Source organism: Quercus lobata, chromosome 6 (assembly GCF_001633185.2).
Source record: "Quercus lobata isolate SW786 chromosome 6, ValleyOak3.0 Primary Assembly, whole genome shotgun sequence".
Taxonomy (NCBI): Eukaryota; Viridiplantae; Streptophyta; class Magnoliopsida; order Fagales; family Fagaceae; genus Quercus; species Quercus lobata.
In genome coordinates, this window is record NC_044909.1 from 6012877 (window position 1) to 6037772 (window position 24896).

At 41.3% G+C, this 24896-nt stretch overlaps 2 protein-coding genes and 1 pseudogene across 3 annotated transcripts; all 3 read right to left on the minus strand.

Moving 5' to 3' along the window:
- On the minus strand, window positions 1-1195 carry LOC115994266 (non-functional pseudokinase ZED1-like). The gene has a single exon (XM_031118336.1). It carries the CDS (start codon window positions 1184-1186, stop codon window positions 173-175), a length of 1014 nt encoding a protein of 337 aa, XP_030974196.1. The 5' UTR covers window positions 1187-1195; the 3' UTR covers window positions 1-172.
- Window positions 1196-2092: 897 nt separating this feature from the next.
- Window positions 2093-23237, minus strand: LOC115949726 (calcium-binding protein 39-like). Its single transcript, XM_031067015.1, has 9 exons — window positions 23053-23237; window positions 21707-21800; window positions 10223-10282; window positions 9848-9913; window positions 9660-9758; window positions 8903-8947; window positions 8662-8685; window positions 3182-3260; window positions 2093-2181 (listed from the first exon to the last, which is right to left on the minus strand). Exons 1-9 carry the CDS (start codon window positions 23235-23237, stop codon window positions 2093-2095), a joined length of 741 nt encoding a protein of 246 aa, XP_030922875.1.
- Window positions 3722-4910, minus strand: LOC115994265 (annotated as a pseudogene). The gene has a single exon (XR_004093164.1). The product of XR_004093164.1 is annotated as a non-functional pseudokinase ZED1-like (transcript).
- Window positions 23238-24896: the final 1659 nt, after the last annotated feature.

A 24896-nucleotide genomic window follows, 5' to 3' on the forward strand; every position in this document is an offset into this window, starting at 1 on the left:
ACGTATTTTCAAAAAATGCAAATAACATTACACAGAAAATTACAGGCCCTTAACTTCTGAAAAATTACAAAGAAAATTTCACAAGACAAACACTCATAGTTCTCTCTTCCCCTCACTTGGACCTACGGCAATACAAAAGCAATGAGAGAGCTAGAAGCGGTAGATCAAATAATCATAGGATGAACCTCTCAATTTTTCTGAGCTCTTCTGTAACATCAACCATATCTGGCCTGATCTCCGGATCATTTTTTCTGCATATGAGGGCAAGCTGTAATACAGCTTGTAATTGTCGCCACACAACAGATCCTTCTTCCCCTACAAGGATTGCAGGATCCACAACCTCATTTATGGTAAAAAAATTTCTGTCATTTTCAAAATCCTCAACATGAAAAAAGTCTGTGGTGTTTAATAGATCAAACAATTTCTTTCCAGTTAAAAGCTCTAATAGAAACGATCCGAAGCCGTAAACGTCAACTTTCTCCGTTATGTATTGTGTAGCAATATAGTGGGGGCATAAAAAACCGATAGTTCCACAAACTTGATCCTCTACGTGAGTTTCACCTTCAGGGATCGATATGGACATTGAAAACTCAGTTAGTTTGGCGACACCGTGTTGGTCTAGGAAGACATTTCCTGGTTTTATGTTCCTGTGGACAATAGGTCTTGAGAATGCAGTGTGGAGATACGAAATTGCATGAGCAATTTCCCTTGCAATCTTTAGCCTGCTCTGCCATGACAAGGGCTCACGTTGATGTTGTTGTGCACCATCATGACTAGTAACATTAACTCGACCCCTAAGTGATCCATTGGCAGCAGATTCATACACTGAAATGGGAATTTGAGTCTCGAGACAGTACCCTATGAGCTTTAGAACATTATTGTGAGTGCTCATCTTTGCAAAAACAGCTATATCAGTGAAAAGAAATTCATTGTCGTCGTGTCGAAAGTACTTCTTAATGGAAATCATTCGGCCTTCAAAAGAACCATTGTACCAATAAGAAATCCCATCTTCATGAAAAATATGGCTACGATCGTAGTTATTTGTTGCCCGCTGGAGTTCTTCACAAGAGTAGTTACAGATAGGAATTGGCCTACCATTACAGGAGGCAATCAGCTTCTCATGTAGTTTGCTTCCATTTTCATAAAACGCTCTCTCTCTTTCTTTGTCTCGTTTCTTTCCTGCCATTCTTAACAAATTTTCTTCCTCTCACGGTTTGGCTTGAACATATATGGCTCAACCTTTAATCCCCTTCACCTCTGCCGTCCACGAAGCTACAAAGAAAGTTCGTCCAAAATACGTGAAGCTTTCCGCTTGCAATTTGTTAGCTTCTATTATTGACTTTCTGAAGAATTTTACGCGGAAAGTTTGTCTTTTTTGGTTGAAAGTTGAAACGAGGAAAGTTTGTCACTTCTAGAGAATATTTTAATTGTAATTATGTTATTAATTTCGAGATATGTTCTCCATAACACTTAGGCCTGAGAGAAGGCGACCTCTCTCAGGATACATGGCCCAATTTTTCTTCACTCAAAAGTTAAAAACACTACTTATATATGGTTTTAAAATATTTATAAAATAAAATAAACTTTCGGTAATGACGCATTTCCCCTCAGAAGAGGCCTTTAAGGCTTAAACCCATATAACACTGGTATGCAAATTAAAAATGTTTTGCAGCAGAAAAAGAACAATACTAGTGTTATTCACCATGTGAGACACAATTACTTGTAGGCATGCTTGCAAGGTTGTTTGGAAAATAATACTCCCCATTTGCTTTTGAAATAGAGAGTGTCCAATTCAAAGTGAAGATTTAGTATTTAACAAATCTAAGGATGAACATGATGCCACCTCATTTAAAATTAGTAATCATTCCTTATTTGGTGGAATAGAATTTTAAATGATGTTGCACCATATATATACATATTTAGATTTATGAAAACTATATCTTAAACATGAGATGGAAACTCTCATTTTCAAAGAAATTGGAGAGGATCCTGATCCTAGGCACCAATGCACAAGAAATAATTTAGTTTATTTCAAAATAACCATAGTTGGCATATCAGAACAGAATGAAAAGCAACAACTAGGAGAAATGTCCTAGCTTTCAAGTACTGGCAAGCGAGATACTCTTTCAATTTCCTTAATGATCAGTTCCTTTTCCTCCTCAAATTGCTCATCTTCAGCACCTGCAAAGATGAATAAGTTAGCAGAGATAACTACAAAGGAAAGAACAGTTTCATATACAATGTTTTAAAACACAATCTTTAGCCCATTTTGTTAGGTTCTAAAGACTTAGGATTTATGTATTTAGAACTCTAATTTGTATTGTTGGCAAACCATGATCAAAATAATGTGTTTAGAAGTGTTTTAATCTGGCTCAAAGTTGTGCATTTATGTAAAGTTGGAATTGAGTTAAAGCAGGAAAGCATTGTGCCTTTCGGCCTGGCTCGATCGATCGAAAGATAGGCTCGATCGATCGAAGTTCGGGCAGAATGATTTTCTGCAGATTTTTCCAACTCAACCCTAAGTGTTTTAAAACGTTTTTAGGGTTTCTCATTTATCCTAAGTATAAAAGGCAAACCCTAACCACGTTTTAGTGTTGCTTATATTGCGGTTTTCGTAAATCTCTTTTGAGATCTAGAGGAGCTTTCCTTTACACAAACTTAGGGTTTTTAAGGAGAAGATTTATCTATACCATGATGATCAATTCAGTTACTGCCATTAAAGTTTAAAGAAAATACAAGCGGGTGTGCTTGTATTTGGTGGTGAATCTAAGAAAGAAGGAGTCCGTTGATTTGGAGCTTGCACGTGATCGTGTCAGTAAGTTCTACTGGTTGGTAACAATAAAAAGTCGAGCGTGGGGACTTGTAAGTCTTATTGTATGAATTTTGATTCTTTCAAGATAGTGGATTCAAGTTTACCTTGAGGATAGCTAGGTCAAATCCTCCCCAGGTTTTTACCGATTTGGTTTCCTGGGTGATCATATCTTATGTTATTTATTTTTCGCTGCTTTGCATGATTTGATCTTTGTTATTGTGATAACCTAGACTTGTTTAATTGGACTAAGTAATAACTTGGCTAATTACCTAAGTTAAATCAATTGTTTAAGGGGTCTAAAAACCATCACATTTTAATCTAGAGCCAATGTGCTGCTAGCTAGGAGATACACTGCCAAAAATATACAACCTTTTCCAGGAGAGAGATTGTGAAGCAATTCCAGCAATTTCTCATGGTTTTTTGCCAGAATAACCTTTACTTCTCGTGGCTTGTGCTTTATCTAGCTGATTAATGGAGAATTCCCTTCTCTGTTCTTGGTGGTTAATTAATTGTTGATGTCTTTGTTGTTGTATGTATGTTTAAGGAGCTTATAGTAGGGAGAGCTGCCTTGTAGTTTTGTTCTATTATGTACCCTTGGCTGCCTGTATCTGTGTCCTGCTTGGTTGGTTTTCTCTTACCTCCCAAACTGACCAAAAGAAAGAAGAAAAAGAAACTTATATTATCTGTTTGTTTGCTTTGATATGAATAACCATTATTGAGTCTAAGGATGACAAGGCTTCCACTTCTATGGTATCATTTAGGGGTGTTCACCATACCGCATAAACCATAAAGCAATTCATGATTGGGTTTCCAATATGCCAGTTCTGATAACAATTTCTCCAAATTATTGGTTGATGAAAAACAAAATTATTAACTTCTAAAAAATTAAACAAACAAACATTCTCACAGTTCACCTGAAAATGAACTCATTTAACTTCTAAAAAATTACACACAAAATTTCACAAAACAAACACTAACAGTTCTCTCTTCTCCTCACTTGGACCTACCGCAATACAAAAGCAATGAGAGAGCTAGAAGTGGCAGATCTAATAATCATAGGATGAACCTCTCAATTTTTCTGAGCTCTTTTGTAACATCAACCATATTTGGTCTGATCTCCGGATCCTTTTTTCTGCAAATGAGGGCAAGCGGTAATACAGCTTCTAATTGTTGCCACACAACAGATCCTTCTTCCCCTACAAGGATTGCTGGATCCACAACCTCATTTATGGTAAATCTTTCTGCGTCAATTTCAAAATCCTCAAAATTAAAATAGTCAGTTAAAAGCTCAACCAAACTCTGTCCAGTTCAAAGCTCTAATAGTAACGATCCGAAGCTGTAGACGTCAACTTTCTCCGTTATATAGCCTGTAGTCGCATAGTGGGGGCATAAAAAAGTGTGAGTTCCACAAACAAAATCCTCTACGTGAGTTTCACCTTCAGGGATCAATATGGACCATGAAAAATCAGTTAGTTTGGCAACATCGTTTTGGTCTAGGAAGACATTTCCTGATTTTATGTCCCTGTGGACAATAGGTCTTGAGAACGCAGTGTGGAGATACGAAATTGCATGAGCAATTTCCCTTGCAATCTTTAGCCTGCTCTGCCATGACAAGGGCTCACGTTGATGTTGTTGTGCACCATCACGATCACTAGTAACATCATATACTCGACCACTAAGTGATCCATTTGCAGCAGATTCATACACTGAAATGGGAATTTGAGCCTCGAGACAGCACCCTATGAGCTTTAGAACATTATTGTGAGTGCTCATCTTTGCAGAAACAGCTATATCAGTGAAAATATCGTCACCGCGGTGTTGTAAGTGCTTCTTAATGGAAATCATTCGGCCTTCAAAGGAACCATTATACCATTCATATAGCCCATCTGTATGAAAAATACGGCTACGATCAAAGTTATTTGTTGCCCCCTGGAGTTCTTCACAAGAGTAGCTACGGATAGGAATTGGCCTACCATTACAAGAGGCAATCAGCTTCTCATGTAGTTTGCTTCCATTTTCATAAAACGCTCTCTCTCTTTCTGTGTCTCTTTCTTGGTCTCTTTTTTTGTCTCGTTTCTTTCTTAACATTCTTAACAAATTCTCTTTCTCTCTCTTCCCGTTTGGCTTGAGTATGGCTCAACCTTTAATCCCGTTCCTCTGCAGTCCACGAAGCTACAAGGAAAGTTCGTCCAAAAAACGAGAAGCTTTCCTCTTGCAGTTTGTTAGCTTCTATATTATTGACTTTCTGAAGAAGTTTGCTTCGCTGGGTCATCATGATGTTGATATTTTACGCGGAAAGTTTGTCTTTTTTGGTTGTAAGTTGAAACGCGGAAAGTTCGTAGCTTCTAGAGAATATTGTAATTGTAATTATGTATTAATTTCCAGATACGTTCTCCATAGCACTTGGGCCTGAGAGAAGGCGGCCACTCTCAGGAAACATAGCCCAATTTTTCTTCACTAAAATGTTAAAACACCACTTATATACGGTTTTAAAATATTTATAAAATAAAATAAACTTTCAGTAATAATGCATTTCCCCTTTGGAAAGGTTTTTATGGCCTGTTTGGAAGTTTAAAAAATGAGGGGAAGTAGATTAGAGAACCCACAGCAGGTGTGGTAAATGTGCCAAATGCCAAATATTTGACACATTTACCATACCAAACACAAAAATGATGCTTTATGAGATGTGCCAAATCTCAAAAAATATACCACATAGCTACAGTACCGTTGCAAATTTGCAATGGTACAGACAAATGTGGTAAAAAAATTTATTGTTTTAAATTCTCTTTTCTCTCTCCTCTCTCTTCATTTTTTCCTTTCTCTTCTCTCTCACTCTCCGGTTCCCTCTCTTCTCCCTCAAACCCCAATCCTCTCCTCTCAAACCTCACTCTGTCTCTCTATTTCCCACACCCTGTTTCCCTTGGCGTCGTTGCCTGCTCGACCTCGGCGCCTCCGTGCTCACCAACTCCTCTCAAACCTCACTCTGTCACTCTGTCTCCCACTCCCTGTTTCTCTCGGCGCCGTCGCCCTGCTCGACCTCGGCGCCTCCGTGCTCACCAAGACGCTGACATTCGCTGTCGCGTTCTCTGCCTTCAGAGATCCGATCCCGTGGCTCATCGCACTCGCTTTCTTCTTCGCCCGCGGGTTCATCAAGACCGGGCTCGGGAACCAAATCGCTTACCAGCTCGTCGTTGGCGCGAATTTGACTTTCAACACGATCGGGTGGACCGATTGGGCCAAGGCGGCGATCGTGCTTGGGTTGGTGTCGTTGATTGTTGGGGTGATTTGTAATGGGGTCTGGTGTGGGGCCGTGGTTGTTTGGGGTGATTTTGTAATGGGTTGGTGTCGTTGATTGTTTGGGTCGTGGTGGTGCAGTGGCGGCATGGGGCCGTGGTTGTGGCTGGGTATTGATCAATCAAATATCTCTCTCTGCCTCCAAACCAAAACAGAGCAAGAAACACATCCAAAACCTTAAAATTTTTCAACAATGGCAGAGATTAACGGCTGTGGTGGGTTTGTTTTGAATTGTGTTTTGGGTTGTGGAGGATGTGGTGGTGGCTGTTGGTTGTTTGCAGTGGCTGTTGATTGTGTTTGATGAGTTGTAGATATTATTTTAATGTGTAGGAAATATTATTTTAATGTGTAGAAAATATTATTTTAATGTATAGAATTGTATGATAAAACATCTGATAAATGGGATGTTGTAAAATGACGTGGTAAAATAATAAAGTAGGTCTTTGATGTTATAAAATGGCATAATTTTTGCCACATCTACTGTGGATGCTCTTAGAGGGAGGGAGAGTAATTCAATTACCTTGTTTGGAAGTATTTTAAGGAAAGAGGGGGAGGAGTTTGGAGGGGTTTCAACTACCTCTAACCCCTCATTTTTAATTCCCCAAATTGGAGAGATTTGGAGGGAGAGTAGAGTAGATAAATTATTGACTAGATCAATTTTCCAATTTACCATTTCTAAATTAATAATAGACCAATGTTGCAAGTCCATTTTCAAATAGGAGTAAATTTGTCTATTTTAATCATTTCCTCTCCTCTCCATCCTAATTTTTAAAACATCTAAATAAAGGGAAAGGGTTAATTACTCCCTTCTCTCTTATTAGGGATGGCAATTTATATCCAACTCGCGGATACCCGGCCTAGCCCGACCCTAATGGGCCAGATTTTACCTGGCCCAATAAATTATAGGGTCGGGTATGGGTTTTTTTTTTAAAAACCCCGAAGCAAGTCCGGGTTTTATCCATACCCGGCCCGAACCTGGACCCGGACCCGACACTTTTAAGGATAAAATACCAAAATACCCCAATCTATATATATATATATATATATATAAGTTAAAAAAAAAAAAAACCCTACTCCCCTAATCCCATTTTACTCAGCCTCCAACCCTCTTACACTCACATCACTCTCCTCTCCCACTTGGCTGCTCTCACTTCCTCTCACTCTCCTCACATCACTCTGCTCTCCCCAACCTCTGATCTCTGTCACCACCGGCCATCACGTGCACCTCCGGTCAGGTTGTTTTCTCTCTTTCTTTCAATCTCAGCTCACACGGTCTCACACTCTCACTAACTCTCAATCTCACTCACTTTCAAGCAGTGCCGCCCAAGATCTCAGCCTCTCACCGCCGTTCCAAACATTCACCACCACTGGTCCAATCTCTCACTCACTCTCAATCTTATCGCCGACCCAAGCTCTCACTGCTGATTTGTTCTCTACTTCTCTTCAAAATTTTTTTTTTTTATTTTTAATATGAGTCTCTGAGAATATGAGATGTTTGTTTCAATTTTTTTGTTTGGTGTTTTCTACTTAAACTATGGACTTCAACGGATGGGTTGTGCTACTTCTAGTTATTGTAGTTTAAAGACTTGAAATTCTGAGACTTTGTGGTGTAACTGTAATATATTGTGGAAGAAATTGTGTATATTGTGTTTTGTATTTGTTGTAAATGCAGTGCCTAAACGGAGATGGGAGACAAAAATGAATTTGGGCTTCATTCAAAAAAAAAATTTTGGTTGGCCACAATTTGGGCAGCGGGCTAAAAGGGCCCGTGGGGCCCGGCGGAGCAGGTCTAGGCCTCGGAAAAAAACCCGATTAATAATCGGGCCGGGTTTGGATCGTGGGTCCAGACCCGCGGGTTAGGTCCGGGTATGCAAAAACCCAGCCCGAACTCGACCCGTTGCCATTCCTATCCCTTACTAATTTTAAAAACATCCAAACAAGGTGGAGGGGAACCATTCTCCTCTACTCTCCTCCCTCTCTAAACTTCCAAACCAGCCATTAAGGATTAAACACATACAACACTGGTATGCAAATTAAAAATGTTTTGCAACAGAAAGGCAAGTTTATTTATCCAGGTGCTAGCTTTCAGACAACCGTGAGATAATGGGGAGAAGCTGCAATACATGTCATATGAGCCATATAATTCGAGTTCGCTTGATAACTCCAAATCAACAATGGAGGTTTTTCTTTTGCGCCTTATACAACAAAAAGCAATACATTTTGAACCGACAAGATTACAAATACATACAGTTTTTGTACATAATCCTCTACTGCTGCTTTGTGGATAACAAAAGCATTCAGTTCTTGATACATACTCTTCTACGCTAGGTGATTTGAAATTCTACAACTCTTCTTTTGATAATTAATATTCTACAACTCAGCGCATGATCTTTTTTGGGTCTTGGCAAAAAGTGTTTGCAGAGAATCATTACATAGAATCAGTGTTAAACCTCAAAAAGCATATCAGAACAGAATGAAAATCAACTAGGAGAAATGACCTAGCTTTCAAGTATTGGCAAGCGAGATACTCTTTCAATTTCCTTAATGACCAGTTCCTTGTTAGGATTAGCAACAAAAACCTATAAAATAAAATAAAAATAAAATAAACAAACGAGAAACATGTATGGCAAGCAAAGCATCAAAACCTAATGCTTTAACAAGTTAATAAATGATAATTATGTTGTGAAAGAAATAGATAATTATGTGGTACTTTCTATATGCACCAGAAGGAATGTGAAAATAAGCAACTTTGCAACTACAGACGAACAATGAGAAGAAAGAGCAACATTCGAGTACCTTGAAAATGTGGAAAGCAGACATCTGGATAGTTTTGCTTGAATCCTTCTCAGACAAACAGAAAACAACAAACAAACAAAAAAGTTATTGCACAGAGAAGGAAGAATTACAAATATGTTGCGGTCAATGTTTTGATGATAGAGGAGCTTCGAAAGCTAGTCTATTACAGCTTTGGGCTGCCCATTAGTTAATTAAGAATTAACATCAGCAATACACAGTTTGAGCCAACCAACCTAGGAGGCAGAATAAGACAATCTAGTCAGACAGGTAAATTAAATTATTGATTAAAAAAAGCCACAAAGCTTTGATGGGTCCAGCAGATGCCATATATCTGAAGTTCACATCTAAGAGATTAATTTCAGATTTGGTTTCCTATAAAACAGAAATCCCGCCTAGCACTCAACAGACAATAACCCTTCCACACATAAGTAGTTAAGACCTTAATTTGTATCACAAGGACAAATCTAGGATGGCATTGGATCATTTGATCAGATCTTGAAACCTTGCATAAACCGCAGAAAAATGTGTGTCTACACAATGACCAGAATATCAAATTAACAGCAAGAAAAAAAATGTGCACAAGTAAAATAGAAGTACAAGACAAGCCAAGCTGAACAAAAGAGTGTAAGAAACAAGAAAGTGATTCAAAACATAGAGACATATCTTCAGTTACACAAGAATAAATTCCATTCTCAGCAAGCCAACTCTTAAGCATCCATGCCATAAATGACAATGGAAAACCAAAAAAATCCTATACCTTTAGCAATGTCATCATGACTTTCAAGTACCGAACTTCTAAAATGTAGCGCTTCATTATATGGGAATTTGGAGGCTCCAAAAGAAAATCCGAGAGAAGCTAAAATTCATGAGCATTCTATTGTTAGCATATCCCATGGGTCAAAAAAACAACAGAACACTTACTGGAAAATTATAACGAGAACTAACCTTTAAGGATTGCCTTCTTGTCACATTATTAGCAGAAGTCAAGAGATTCTCATATAAATTAAAGAACTGCAAAAAGAAAAACCTATCAGATAATTTGAAAGTTAACATGGGATATAATTATACCAAAATAATTTTGAACAAGCTATCTTCACCGCCTGCATATGCAGTGTACAATATCAGGGTACATGCACATGCTGGTTTCCAAAACAACATGAATTAAAATGATTGGTATTATTCTTCAAAAAGCTTTGTGACCAAGAAAATTTCCTAAGCCTAAAATATTTATCAAGCATCCATCAGAGGTTCTAAAGAAACATTAGTTGCTGCCTAGATTTGTTCAGAATTATATAGGAAGAAAGACAAGGGCAGACAAACCCCATCATAATGAGCAGTCAAATATTCAGAGACCATCGTATCGTGTTTAGTAAGCAGATCCTGCCAAACATTTTCTTTTAGGGACATATAATGCAATAGCACAGAAAGGGCTTAAATATTAAACAGATAAATAGGAGTGAGTTCGGGTCGGGTTGGGTCGGATTTATTTTGACCCTAAACCCAACCCGATATTAATTGGGTTTGGCTATCTGAAACCTGACCCGAACCGAAAAGGTCTATAATCGGGTCGGTTTTTCGGGTCTCGGGTTGGATTTTTTTTTTTTTTTTCAACGAGGCAAAATATTTGTATGCCTCAATTTGAGCCATACAGTCTCAACCTCTACAGATCAAATAAAATAAATAAAAAAAGAGAGAGAACCCCAATAAACAAAACAAAAAGAAAACTTCAGCAAACCAAACCCACATACCTTCCTTCCAAGCCATCCAAAGCACCCATTTCACTTCACAACTCAATAGTGCACAAGCACAAACACAAGCAGTATAACCATGATGATTTATCATAGACCCGATGGTGTCCCAGCTCTATGCTATAAAATACTCAAACAAACTTGAAGAGGATAAAATATAAGCCTGACGGGCCTGTGGTAATGGGCCTGACGGATTGGAATTGTTGGGTCGATATAGAGGTGATCCAACGCTCATTGAAAGCCCATCGCTGAAGGATACAGTAAGAGCCCTTGATCTAAGGTCTCTATCGCTCATTGCCTAAAACACCCTAGAATCCCAATATGGGAATCCTAGCACAAGGGGGATTCTAGAAGATACGCACACTGAAAGTAGATCTCCTCTACAAGGGAAAAACCTTGCTCAACACGCTCGGAAATATTCAAGTAGAGTTCTATAAGGAAAAGACTTCCAGACCAAGGAGGAATAGTCGATCATCTACTACTATAAAATCCCCAATACCCTCGCAAAAGAAAGTACGCATAATTTACCCTCTCTAGCACTCTAGAGTTGTGAGAATAATTCTAACTTGATCTTCGGAGGGTATTTGGCCGGCACCACACCGGTGCTCTCTAAGATCTTTTGTTATTTTGTTGTGCAGGTTCACCTTGAGTCGCGAGTGCTGTGTGACCTATTGGTGATAATTTTCGGCATCATCAGTTGGCGCCATCTATGGGAATACGTAGCACATTATCGCTTCCCGGACAAAAGAGTTACATGGTACTCACTCTCTTAATGGCGACCACTAACGACGTTCAAGAAGAAGAAGCCCCCACGACTGCTCTTGAGAGACATGTCAAGACGCTTGCCACAGCCGTGGAGCGCCTCACCAAACAAAACCACAACCTGGAAGAGCAGCTGAACCAGAAAAATGCGGCACCCAATAACCAAGGAGCAGATCAAGAAGGAACCAACGCTAAAAGGAGGAATCAAGAGGGACCGCAGGCTAGCAACGCCCCAAGTAGACCAGAGCGACGGGACACGAGCCTTCCCTCTCTTGCAAATACGGCTCCGCCACTCATCATCGCGGAGATGCAGGCGATAAAGGAACAGATGGAAGTGATGATGAACGCTCTCAAGGGACGAGTGTCTAGTGACCTTGACGACCTTGTCAACCGGACTGACTCGCCATTTACCACCTCCGTCAACTCTTTCCCCCTGCCAAGTAAGTTCTGCATGCCACATATGGATAGTTATGACGGGGTCGAGGACCCTCTAGATCACCTAGAGACCTTCAAGACCCTGATGCACCTTCAGGGAGTGGCAGACGCAATTATGTGCAGGGCCTTTCCTACAACCCTAAAGGGCGCGGCAAGGATTTGGTTCAGTCGGCTAGCACCCAACTCCATCAGCACCTTCAAGGTGCTAAGCGCTCAATTTACTACGCACTTCATCGGAGGACATCGGTATAAGAAGTCCACAGCTTGCTTAATGAATATCAAGCAACGAGAGGAGGAAACGTTAAGGGCCTACATATCCCGCTTTAATAAAGAGGCACTCTCGATCGACGAAACCGACGACAAGATACTTGTAGCGACATTCACGAATAGACTGAAGGGGGGTAAGTTTTTGTTCTCCCTATACAAAAACAACCCAAAGACCATGTCAAAGGTGTTTTACAGGGCCACCAAATATATGAACGCTGAAGACGCGCTGTTGGCCCGAGGAGAGAGGCCCAAGAAAAGAGAGAGGTAAGAAGACACCCGACAGGACCAGGGGTGGAAGAAAGGAAGGGTAGGAGACCGAAGGGAGGAGAGACGCCCTAAACCCATGGGGGGGAGATTCACAAGTTTCACCCCATTAACCGCCCCGATAGACCAAGTCCTAATGCAAATTAAGGACGAATGGGCCCTGACGTTCCTTGGAAAGCTGAAGAGTGATCCCAACAAATGATCTAGAGACAAATATTGCCACTTCCACCATAACCATGGTCACGACACGGCCGACTGCTACGACTTGAAGCAGCAGATTAAAGCCCTTATCCGACAAGGAAAGCTGCAAAAGTTCGTCAGTAAGGAGAAAACAGATCCACCCCCATAAGAACAGCACCCCTAGCGAGAGAACGAGCGACCAAGACCCCCCATAGGGGACATAAGTATGATAGTCGGAGGAACAGCTGCAGCCGGGTCTTCAAAAAAGGCTCGCAAAACGTACTTTCGGATGGTACAGAGCGTTCAGCTGACGGGCACCGTGCCAAAGATAGCAAAAAGAAAAGCCCCCATTATTGGGTTCTCAGAAGAAGATGCACGACGCCTACACCATCCACATGATGATGCTCTTGTCGTCAGCATGCGGGTAGGAGATTACAACATGCATCGGGTGTTGGTCGACAACGGCAGCTCAGCCGATATCTTGTATTATCCGGCGTTCCAGCAAATGAGGATTGACAAGGAGCGATTAATGCCGACAAACGCCCTACTCGTTGGTTTCGGAGGAAGCCGGGTATTCCCTTTGGGCGCGGTCACGTTATCCGTGACGGTAGGCGATTACCCCCAGCAAATCACCAAGGATGTAACATTCCTGGTGGTCGATTGCTCGTCTGCCTACAACGCTATCCTCGGACGACCCACGCTCAACTCATAGAAGGCGGTAACCTCAACTTACCACCTGATGATCAAATTCCCTACAGATTATGGAGTAGGAGAGCTGCGCGGAAGTCAAATGGCCGCACGGGAATGCTATGTGGCCATGATGGAGATGGAAGACCAAGTCTTGAACATAGAAGAGCACCGAACAGTGACGGAACCAACAGAGAAACTAGAGGAGATAACTCTTGACAACTCCTATCCGGATCGAACAACCAAGATCGGAACACTCGCTAACCCTGCAATCTGTCAAGAGCTCATAACTTTCTTGAGGAGCAATCAAGACGTGTTCGCCTGGAGTCATGACGACATGCCAGGAATAGATCCCTCGGTCATGGTACACAAATTGAATGTGTTGCCCTTCTTTTCACCCGTCCAACAGAAGAAGAGAGTGTTCGCCTCGGAACAAGACCAGGCAATAACGGAAGAGGTCCGCAAACTACAAGAGGCAAGCTTCATTAGGGAAGTCTACTATCCCAATTGGCTGGCGAACGTAGTAATGGTTAGAAAAGTGAATGGCAAGTGGCGGATGTGCGTGGACTTCACTGATCTTAACAAAGCGTGTCCCAAAGATAGCTATCCTATTCCAAGGGTCGACGTCCTAGTAGACTCGACGGCTCAACACCAGTTACTAAGCTTCATGGACGCTTTCTCAGGTTATAACCAGATCCGCATGCACGAAGCTGATCAAGAGAAGACTTCGTTCGTAACCAGTCAAGGCCTCTTCTGCTACAAAGTAATGCCATTCAGCCTAAAAAATGCGGGCGCAACGTACCAAAGGCTGATAAACAAGATGTTCGCACAGCAAATCGAGAGAAATGTCCAAGTCTATGTCGATGACATACTAGTAAAAAGCCGAAAAGAGGAAGATCACCTGGAAGACCTAAGAGAAACATTCGGCACGCTTCGATCCTATAACATGAAACTCAATCCGGGAAAGTGCGCCTTCGGTGTGACGGCGGGAAAATTCCTAGGATTCATGGTATCTCAAAGGGGGATTGAGGCCAACCCGGACAAGATTTGAGCCATAATAGAGATGGCTCCCCCGACAAATGTGAAGGAAGTACAAAGCCTCAACGGCAAGATAGCGGCATTAAATAGATTCGTGTCGAGAGCCATAGACAAGTGCCTGCCCTTCTTTCGCACGTTAAAGAACTCTTCCTCTACCTGGCTGTCTCCCTTGTCACAGTCAGCGCGGCCTTAATCAGAGAGGAGGACAGGGTATAGAAGCCCGTATATTACGCTAGCCGGGCGCTCCGCGGTGCCGAAGAAAGATACCCACTTATGGAGAAACTTGCCTTTGCATTAGTCACGGCGGCTCGCAAGCTCAAGCCATACTTTCAAGCCCATACGGTGAACGTAATGACCGACAAGCCCTTGCGAAGGGCGATGAGCAATCTTGAAGCTGCAGGTCGACTGACATTGTGGGCTATAGAGTTGAGCAAATTTGATATCAAGTACCGCCCACGGACAACCATCAAAGGACAGATCATAGCCGACTTCATAGCAGAGTTTACTCATGACGAAGACAAGGGGGCAGAAGAGTTCCCTCAATGGAGCATATATACTGACGGATCACCCAATAGACGAGCCGGAGGAGCCGGCATCGTACTGCTGTCACTTGAAGGAGACAGGATTGAATGTATGGTCCATCTTGACTTCCCCACCACCAACAATGAAGCGGAATACGAAGCAGTAGTAGCAGGCCTCGACCTCGCCAAAGCCGTAGGAGCCGCAAGCGTAGTCGTTTACTGCGACTCTCAGGTCGTGACCAATCAAGTGAACGGAGATTATGAATGCAAGGGTGAAAGGGTGAAGAGATACCTTGATCAAGTAAGGGTAAGAATCGACGACCTAGAAGCCAAGATCATCCAAATCCCCAAGGGAGAAAATGAGCTCGCCGACCGCTTAGCCGAAACCGCTTCAGCAGAGCATATGGTAACCCCGGGTAATGTACTCTCTTTTGTTCAACTCTCTCCACTAATAGATCTCAGCAACATGCAGGAGATATGCTCCGAAAACACCTGGACCACATCGATAGTTTCATACTTAAAGAACGGAGTGTTGCCAGACGGAAAGGAGGCAGCAAGAAAACTGAAGGTCTAGGCAGCAAGGTTCGTCTTGATAAAAGACATCCTGTACAAAAGAGGTTTCTCCCATCCATACCTAAGATGCCTGGGTGACGAAGAGGCAGACTACGTGATGAGGGAGGTACACGAAGGAATCTGCAGGAACCATTCTGGGTCAAGGTCGTTGGTGCACAAGTTGGTGTGAGCTGGGTATTACTGGTCGACTATGCAAAAGGATGCCGAGGCTTATGTTAAAAGTTGTGACAAATGCCAAAGATTCAGCAATATTATCAGGCAACCAACCGAAGAACTAACCCCGATGACGGCTCTATGGCCGTTCGCTCAGTGGGGACTAGACATTATGGGACCTTTTCCAACAGCGGTACGACAGCTAAAGTTCCTGGTAGTGGGTATTGACTACTTTACAAAATGGGTAGAAGCGGAAGCTTTGGCCACCATTATGGAGAAGAACATAAGAAGTTTTGTCTGGAGGTGCATCATATGCAGGTTTGGTATGCCTAGAGTCCTTGTCTCGGATAACGGGAGGCAGTTCGACAACGACTACTTCCGGGATTTTTGCTCACAACTGGGGATAAAGAACCACTACTCATCCCCCGCCCATCCTCAGGCTAATGGCCAGGTTGAAGTCACGAACCGATCCTTGCTTAAAATTATCAAAACTCGGCTCGAGGGGGCAAAGGGCATATGGCCTAAAGAATTGCCGAGCATACTGTGGGCATACAGGATGACGGCAAGGACCCCAACAGGAGAGACACCATTCCGACTTACGTACGGGAGCGAGGCGGTCATCTCGGCCGAAGTTGGGCTCACAAGTTATAGGATTCACAACCATGAATAGAGCAGGAATGACGAAGCAATGCGGCTACAGCTGGACCTGAGAGACGAGATTAGGTCGGCGGCGGAACAAAGGCTCGCCAGATACCAGGATCACATGGCCAGACACTACAACTCTCGGGTCCGACACAGAGACTTCCAAGTAGGAGACCTCGTACTCAGGAAGGTCATGGGTGCCACTAGAGACCCTACACAAGGAAAGCTTGGCCCCAATTGGGAAGGACCTTACCGAGTTACGTCATGGCAAAGGAAAGGCACCTACCACCAGGAGACGATAGACGGAAAGAAGCTGCCACATCCATGGAATGCCGAGCACTTGAGAAAGTACTACCAGTAGTAGTAACACGGCGAACAGCAACGATCCCCCAGTTGACCAGTTTATTTAAGCTTTTTAATTATTAGTTTTTCTTCAACTATTTTTGTTACAATTTTTTTTGTGCCTTCTTAAGCCCAAGGGGGCAAGTACTTTTCCTTACGCATTTTCTTTTAAGAAGAATAATCAGATACAATTTTGATTTTCTACATGGATTTTCTTTTATTATTATTAGCATCCACAAAGTGGACGGATCATCCCAAGAGGATGAAAATTTAAGTCCAAAATGGACGGATACAAAATAAGTCCACAAAGTGGATGGATCACCCCAAGAGGATGAAAACTTAAAGTCCAACGTGGACGGATACAAAACATGTCCACAAAATGGACGGATCATCCTAAGAGGATGAAAATTTAAAGTCCAACGTGGACGGATACAAAACACGTCCACAAAGTGGACGGATCATCCTAAGAGGATAACGACTTAAAGTCCAAAATGGACGTAGAAAAAACAAGTCCACAAGGTGGACGGATCATCCCAAGAGGATGAAAATTTAAAGTCCAACATGGACGGATACAAAACATGTCCACAAAGTGGACAGATCATCCCAAGAGGATGAAAATTTGAAGTCCAACATGGACGGACACAAAACCAGTCCACAAGGTGGACGGGTCATCCCAGGAGGATGAAAATTTAAAGTTCAACTTGGACGGATACAAAAATTGTCCCAAAGGTGGACGGATTGTCCAAAGAGGATGGAAATTTCATGGCCAAAATGGACGGACTTGAAACCATCTCACAAGGTGGACGGGTCTCCCAAAAGTGAATTCTTCTGACAGAAACCATCCCCATACATGCCGGACCCAATGGTAACAAATAAGTGGACGGGTGTAAGTAGGTCCCACGATAACAAAATTCAAGTGCAAAATTAAAAAGTTCAAAAAATTAAAACATTCAGCATATAAAACGGAGTGAACGGATGCATTCGACAAAAAAATAAGCCCTTAAAAGGTAATGTTTACATATCATCAGCAACGGATGAAAATTGTTCTCCAAGTACATATAAAAAAATAAAATAAAAAAATAAAAAAAGGGGAAATCTAGCTACTAAACTTGGTCCTCATTAACGACGGACTGAGGGACCGTTTCTGTATCAAGCTGAACTTGTGCAACTTTTGCTGGTGCTGACTCCCTATCACCAAGGGCATCGTCATCAGCAAAGAGGTCGTCTGTATTCTCTGAAGCAGCAGGCACGACAGATGTCTGAGCTGGGTCTTCGACCTTGAACTTTGAAACGTCCAAGTCCGGATAAGCTTGCTTGACATGACGGATGGCATCCTCGAAACCTTGAAGGAAGGAGTCACCTAGTTTAGAAATCAGGGCGTCGGAGTCTCGGTACTCACGAACCGCGACGTCCTTAGCCTGACGGACTTCATTTTTCAGGTCTTCTATCTCCTTGTCCTTGCTCTCAAGAGTCTTCTTTGCCTCTTCCGTCACCTGTTCAAGATTTTTCCTTGCCTTCTCTGAAAGTTCAAGCTTTCTCTCCATCTTGGGTTTCCAATTTCGCAACTGTTTAAGCTCGTCCTCCGTCTGCTCCACTTTCACCCGTACATGATCCAGGGCCGTCTCATGGCTGAGGCACCGTCCCATCAGCCCCTTCACCATGACCATTGCCTAAAAAATAATAATAATGGTAGTTATGAAGTGAAGTGTGGACAAAAAAGAAAAGTAATTAGCATTGGTAAAGTAGACGGGCTGTCTTACCTGTGTAATAGCAAAAAGGCCCGTCTCACCCATGGCCTCCGTCGAATGGTTGCCTAGGTCTTCATAGTCCTCCGCCGACATAATTGAGGAAATCTGTTCTAAGGCATGCTTAGAATCCTCCCGAAGAAGGACGAGCGGCTTCTCTTGATCCTTCGACGGCCCCTTCATGAGGCCCTTGCCGACCCCGTGTTTGATTGGAATGGCCGTCTTCGAAGGCTCCGCCATAAGTCCCACAACGGGTTCCAAGGACACTTTGGCCTTCTTGGCCTGACGGTCCCCTTTGGGCTGCGTTTTCCTCTTGACGGATGGATTGCTTAGGCCCATCACAGGGGGAGCAACATCGCTGGTCTTCTTTACGGCTTTAGATCTGATCAAAGCTCTCCTCTTGGCGTTGTCCATTTCTGAAAAATGGATGGGAATATTAGTTACCAAATAAAATACGTAACTTATCAAGAATAGGATGCCGGACTTACGCCTTCTAATCTGTTCCTCGTACTTGACAGCAGCTGGTGTTGGTTCTGGTCCGTCACAATACCAATGGATGGTCTTAAGTGACACCAACTTCGCCTAAGTCCTTTCCTCCGGCTGGGTCTTTGAGAAAATTTTTTCAAGGAAGGCGAACTCCTTAATGTCCACTTGGGGGCGTCGTCTAACTGCAAAGGAGGAAGGACAGTTAAATTGTTTTAAAACATAATGAAATAGAATTAAAATTTTTTAGACGGTCCATACTAGACGGCTGTAATATGCCCCAAGTGGTGTCAACGGGCATGCAATCCATGTCCCCTGGACGACACATCCAATCGTCACCCTCTAGAAAGAAGTAACGACTCTTCCAATCCCTATTTGAGTCCGGCATGTCATAGATGACCTTCAATAGCGGACTCCTGGGGACGAAACTATATATTCCCCTAGACCTATCAATTTCGTCCGAACGGTAGTAATGAAGGAACTCCCTAACCGTTAGCCTCTTGGCGCCATCGGACATTGCCTCATACAGAATCTCCATTGCTATGAAGACCCTCCAGGCATTAGGGGAAATCTAGTTCACATATAGTCCTAAATATCGGAGGAGCTCACGGTGAAGCAAACTCAATGGGAACCTGAGTCCGGCCTTCAACATTTGCTCATATACCCCGACACCCTCTACCCCTTCATAATAGCATCTCTCTGATTTATGGGGTAGACGGATGGAAATATTGTCTTGAATTTTATAGTTATCCCTAAATGTTTTGAAGTGCTTTTCTTTGATAACAAACGTGAAGTAATTCATCATCCACTCTGGTAGCATGACGAACTCCCTGAGCCCATCAGCACCGATGACGGATCTAACAATCTATTCCTCACCGTCATCAAAGCCCTCTTCTTATTCAACCACCTCCGTATCCTCATATGTTGAGGACGAGGAGGAGGAAGACGGACTCCTATCATCACCTGGACTCTCTTGTTCTTTGTGACCGGACGGATATACTTCCTCGTAATCCAACCCGTCACGAACAACCGACTGATTACTGGACGCACTAGACATTTCCTACACGAAACGACAAAAACCTAAGACTCTAACGGGTCTATATATTCATAACGGGTGTGGATAGTAAGGTAAATTAAAACAAAATTGGTCTTGGAAAGAAGAACACTTACCAATTTTGTGAGTGAAAAGAGGAAGTACAGCGCTAACGATCGAAGCAATTAGACGGTTCAGCCTCTGACAAAGTATGACGAATGAAGTTCTGACAGGTGTGACGGGTGAGCTCTGACAGGTGAATTTTGCTGAAAGTGGAGAAATGAGAAGGAAGACTCCCTTATTTATAAGGAAGATGCACGGAAGCCGAAGCGACGCTTCGATCCGAGATAAAACCCAATCAAATTACGACGCGTGTCATCATCATTAATGACTTTCTTACAGCCTGTCAGTAGTTGGCATGGTCAACGGTTTCCTCACTTGCACCGTCATCTTAACTTGCATGAATCCGTCAACTCGTTATAACTGTAACCTTAAAACCTCTGCTTTGAGTCTCATTGGTCTCATTCCGTCATAAAAAATTATCCGTCACGCCCTTACCTTAGGGTCGTCATCCCATGGTTCCTTTGTTCTAAACTGACGGACCCTTGGGGTGAAGGGGGCAACTGAAGAGGATAAAATATAAGCTTGACGGGCCTGTGGTAATAGGCTTGACGGATTGGAATTGTTGGGCCGATATAGAGGTGATCCAACGCTCATTGAAAGCCCATCGCTGAAGGATACAGTAAGGGCCCTTGATCTAAGGTCTCTATCGCTCATTGCCTAAAACGCCCTAGAATCCCAATATGGGAATCCTAGCACAAGGGGGATTCTAGAAGATACGCACACTGAAAGTAGATCTCCTCTAAAAGGGAAAAACCTTGCTCACCATGCTCGGAAATATTCAAGTAGAGTTCTATAAGGAAAAGACTTCCAGACCAAGGAGGAATAGTTGATCATCTACTACTATAAAATCCTCAATACCCTCGCAAAAGAAGGTACGCATAATTTACCCTCTCTAGCACTCTAGAGTTGTGAGAATAATTCTAACTTGACCTTCGGAGGGTATTTGGCTGGCACCACACCGGTGCTCTCTAAGGTCTTTTGTTATTTTGTTGTGCAGGTTCACTTTGAGTCGCGAGTGCTGTGTGACCTATTGGTGATATTTTCGGCATCATCAAAACTCAAATAAAATTTTCTTCCTTCAGCTCAAATAAACCCCAAAACAAACTCAAACAAACTCCAATAAAATCAAATAAACCCACAACTCAAACAAACACTCAATTCCTCTCTTTTCACACAAACAAACTCCAATTTCATTCCAAACCCACAAGTAAAATTTTCTTCCTTCAGCCCAAGTAAACCCCAAAACTCCAATTCCATTCCGTGCTTCGCCGTATGCACGATTTCTACATGGAGATCTCTTTCCACTTTGAGAGCTCCGTTATTCCCTTCATCAGCAAAATCGCTCCCTCTGACACATAAAGATCTGGAAATGCGACGGTAATCTCCGAGCCGATACTTCCTTGGCCTGCTTCGACGGCCTGAAAATCCAGCGCGCCGATCAGAGCTTCCTCTTCCTCGGCGACGGCGACCAGAGCCACGACATTCCCTTTCCCTTCGGAACTCTCCTGGTCCTCAACCCATGACGATTCTGACGGGTACTCACTCCTCCGTGACTCAGCTGAAGAGAGAACAACAAATGGTAGGGTTTTTTTCCAAAAAAAAAAAAATTTGGGTTGAAGTAGTACATTTATAGGACCCGATACCGACCCGAACCCGAAAATAATCCGAGATTTAGGCCCGAAACCCAAACCGAATATTTTCAGACCCGCCAAAACCTGTCGGGTCAGGTCGGTCGGGTTTGTTGGGCCGGTTCCCTTGCTCAGATCTACAGATAAACACAAAATATTAAAGAAACTCATAGATCTGACCTTAAAGGTAGAAAACGCATCTGAAGCAACATCAAAAGTAGGCAACTCCACAAATTTAAAGAACAACTCAAAGCTCGCAGACTCCAAAAAATCACTAAAAAATTTAAAACATGTGAAAAAATGACGCTTGCCACAAAGTAAGAGTGCATGCCATAGCAAATACCACAAGATCTACTTTTACTTTTAGCAACACCAAAGCATTACAATCAGCTTAGAATTTCTAATGTTTAACAACTGTATAACAAGGATTTTAACATGAGTGATAAATCCTAAATTTCTGAAGCAATGCTACTTCCATCATCAAACTCCATGTAAAAACAATCAAATTCCTTTTTCTTTCTTCCACAACACAATAGAAGCACCTTGAACCTTTTAAGTCTCAGAAATAACAGGTTGAACACCAGACATCCTCCTCAAAATAGAGAAAGGTACCGGTACCATTGAATACAAAAGTCAGTGATCGGACTACCAAATATTTGTTTGCTGGTCCAATTAGTTTTTATGTAGCCCCAGGATCCATGTTTATTTTATTTGTTTAATATAAATAAGCCACCTTCAAAAGGTGGAAAAATTAATATTTGTCTATGAAAGCTTATACACACAACCAGTTGAAAGTAAGCTTGAGGCTCTACAAGAAGGGAATGCTTAAAAAAGGGGCGAAAAATGATGAGTTACACATGAATACAACATAAGCCTCATGCTTTGAACCTAAGCAATATTGTAAATATACTGCGATGGGTAACATAAAAACACATGGTATCAATCCATGCATCAATATATTCCACTATTCCACATGCACAAATCATATGTGAGTAGAATTTTGTCTATCCAAACAATGATGCACAGCTCATAAATCATATGTGGAGATAGTAGAACTCATCATCACTTACGCACAAAGTTCAAAATTCAAACAATCATAAGGAATCAGAGATCAGTCACAATAACTGGTGATTGAGCCTCATTCTTCTTAAACCTACCTAACAAAAAATTCTCAATATATACGTCTCAAAAGCCTCCAAAGACCATAATCAAAATAGATCATAAAAAGTGATGGTGGCGATAGTGATGATGATATGATCACAATTGGAAGTTTTCATGAACTAGAGGCATCGCAAATATGCTGAACACACAATCACACAATTTAATTCTTTCTATAATTCAATTAAATAAATTCTTTTTGTACAATCCTGTACAATCATTGCTAATGAATAAATAAATATGGAGCACATTCACAAATTTGAACCATCTTAGCAGGATCATTAAGGGCACAACAGTTAGGGAAAAAGGAAAATACAAAGACGAAGAAAACAAGGAAGAAGAGGTTGAATGTCTTACTTTGCAAGTACGGAAATTTGACGCAGTCCCTCAACATATTTCCACAATTCAAAGCAATTTCCTTGCTATCATAGCTGCTCAAAACAGAACTATCAGTCACACGCAACATTATCCTATCAATTCCACTAATAACACAGCACTGAATGGCAAGTTTACTGCAATGGCTGGTAAGTACATAACACTTCAACAGAGACATAGCTACGACGCAAAATTAGCACAATCTGCAAGTAAGACTACAACATTAAACTAGGGGACAAACTTTTTTTTTTTTTTTTTTTTTACAAGTAAAGATATCCTTGTTAATACAGGATAAAAACTCAAATACGCCAGAAGTGTATCAAGCTACTCCTAAAGAATTACAGTATAAAATTTAAAATATCTATAAATTCTGAAAAAAGACATGGAAAGGACATTGCCTAGACCAGACATCCAACCATACAAACTTCTCAAAAACCGCTTTATTACATGTGTCGGATGTTCAATACCTTCAAACGTCCTAATATTCGTCTCTCTCCACTATAAAAGAATATTACTTCACAATGAGTTTTTTACATATATAATTGTAGTTGAACATAATTGATAGGACTTCAATAACCAAAATAACATAATGTGAAACACTGAAAACCCATTAACATCAATAACAACACAATGCTGAATCTTTCCAGATGACATCAATTTATATTATATATATATATATATATAATCTTACCTTTATTAAAGACCATATAATCCAATCTTACCTTCATTGAAGACAATATAGGATATAACGTTGTGTGGTCAAGTTTATAAATGAAATTGACTCAACTGTAGCAAATTAATTATTGTCTCTTTCTTTTTTTTCTTTTCTTTTTTTTCTTTTTTTGAGAAGATGAAGATGATCCATTATTCAAATTTACATCTTTTTTACACACCTTTCATCTAGCGAAGTACACAAAGAAAGCAGACACATATTTGATGATTGATATTTAAAAATTTTTTAACTGCTCAATTTGTTTTTGGGTTGAAGAAGATATTGTGTGTGCTGGCTTGGGAAGCATCTTATTTTTATTATCAGATATGAAAGAATACACAATTGGAAAGTGGAGTTATAAATGGGGATCTTGAATTGCATAATGTTTAATGTCAGACGCAGAGTAGTAGCAAGATCAAAAGTATAAAACTCCATCCAAAATTGTGCTTTATCTAGCTAATTAATGGAGAATTCCCTTCTCTGTTCTTGGTGGTTAATTAATTGTTGATGTCTTTGATGCTATATGTATGTCTATGGAGCTTATAGTAGGGAGAGCTGCCATGTAGTTTTGTTCTATTATTTACCCTTGGCTGCTTGTATCTGTGTCCTGCTTGGCTGGTTTTCTCTTACCCCCAAGCTGACCAAAAGAAAGAAGAAAAAGAAACTTATTTTATCTGTTTGTTTGTTTTGATATGTCATTGTTATCATTCCTGCGTAACCATTATCGAGTTTGAGGATGACAAAGCTTCCACTCTTATGGTATTATCTAGGGGTGTTCATCAAACCGCACAAATCACAAAAATCACCAATAAAATGGCATAACCGTAATCTAAAGACGGAACCAAAACTTTGATTTAGGAGGGCAACTTTACCATTGACTGTGTGAGGCGATTTAAACCTCTAACTTTGATACGACTTACTTGTTGAGGTTTTTTTTTTTGGGTAAGAACAAAATTATTTTTGTTTAGAATTTTTCAAAGGGAAGAGTTGTTTATTTTAGATAAAATTGGTTAATTAGGCTTAATTTGTTTTAGTTTTACTATTGGTAATTTTTGTTGTTGAGCTTTTTTTTTTTTTTTTGGCTTGTATATTTTGTTTTAGATTTTAGATCTATAATTTTTTTTA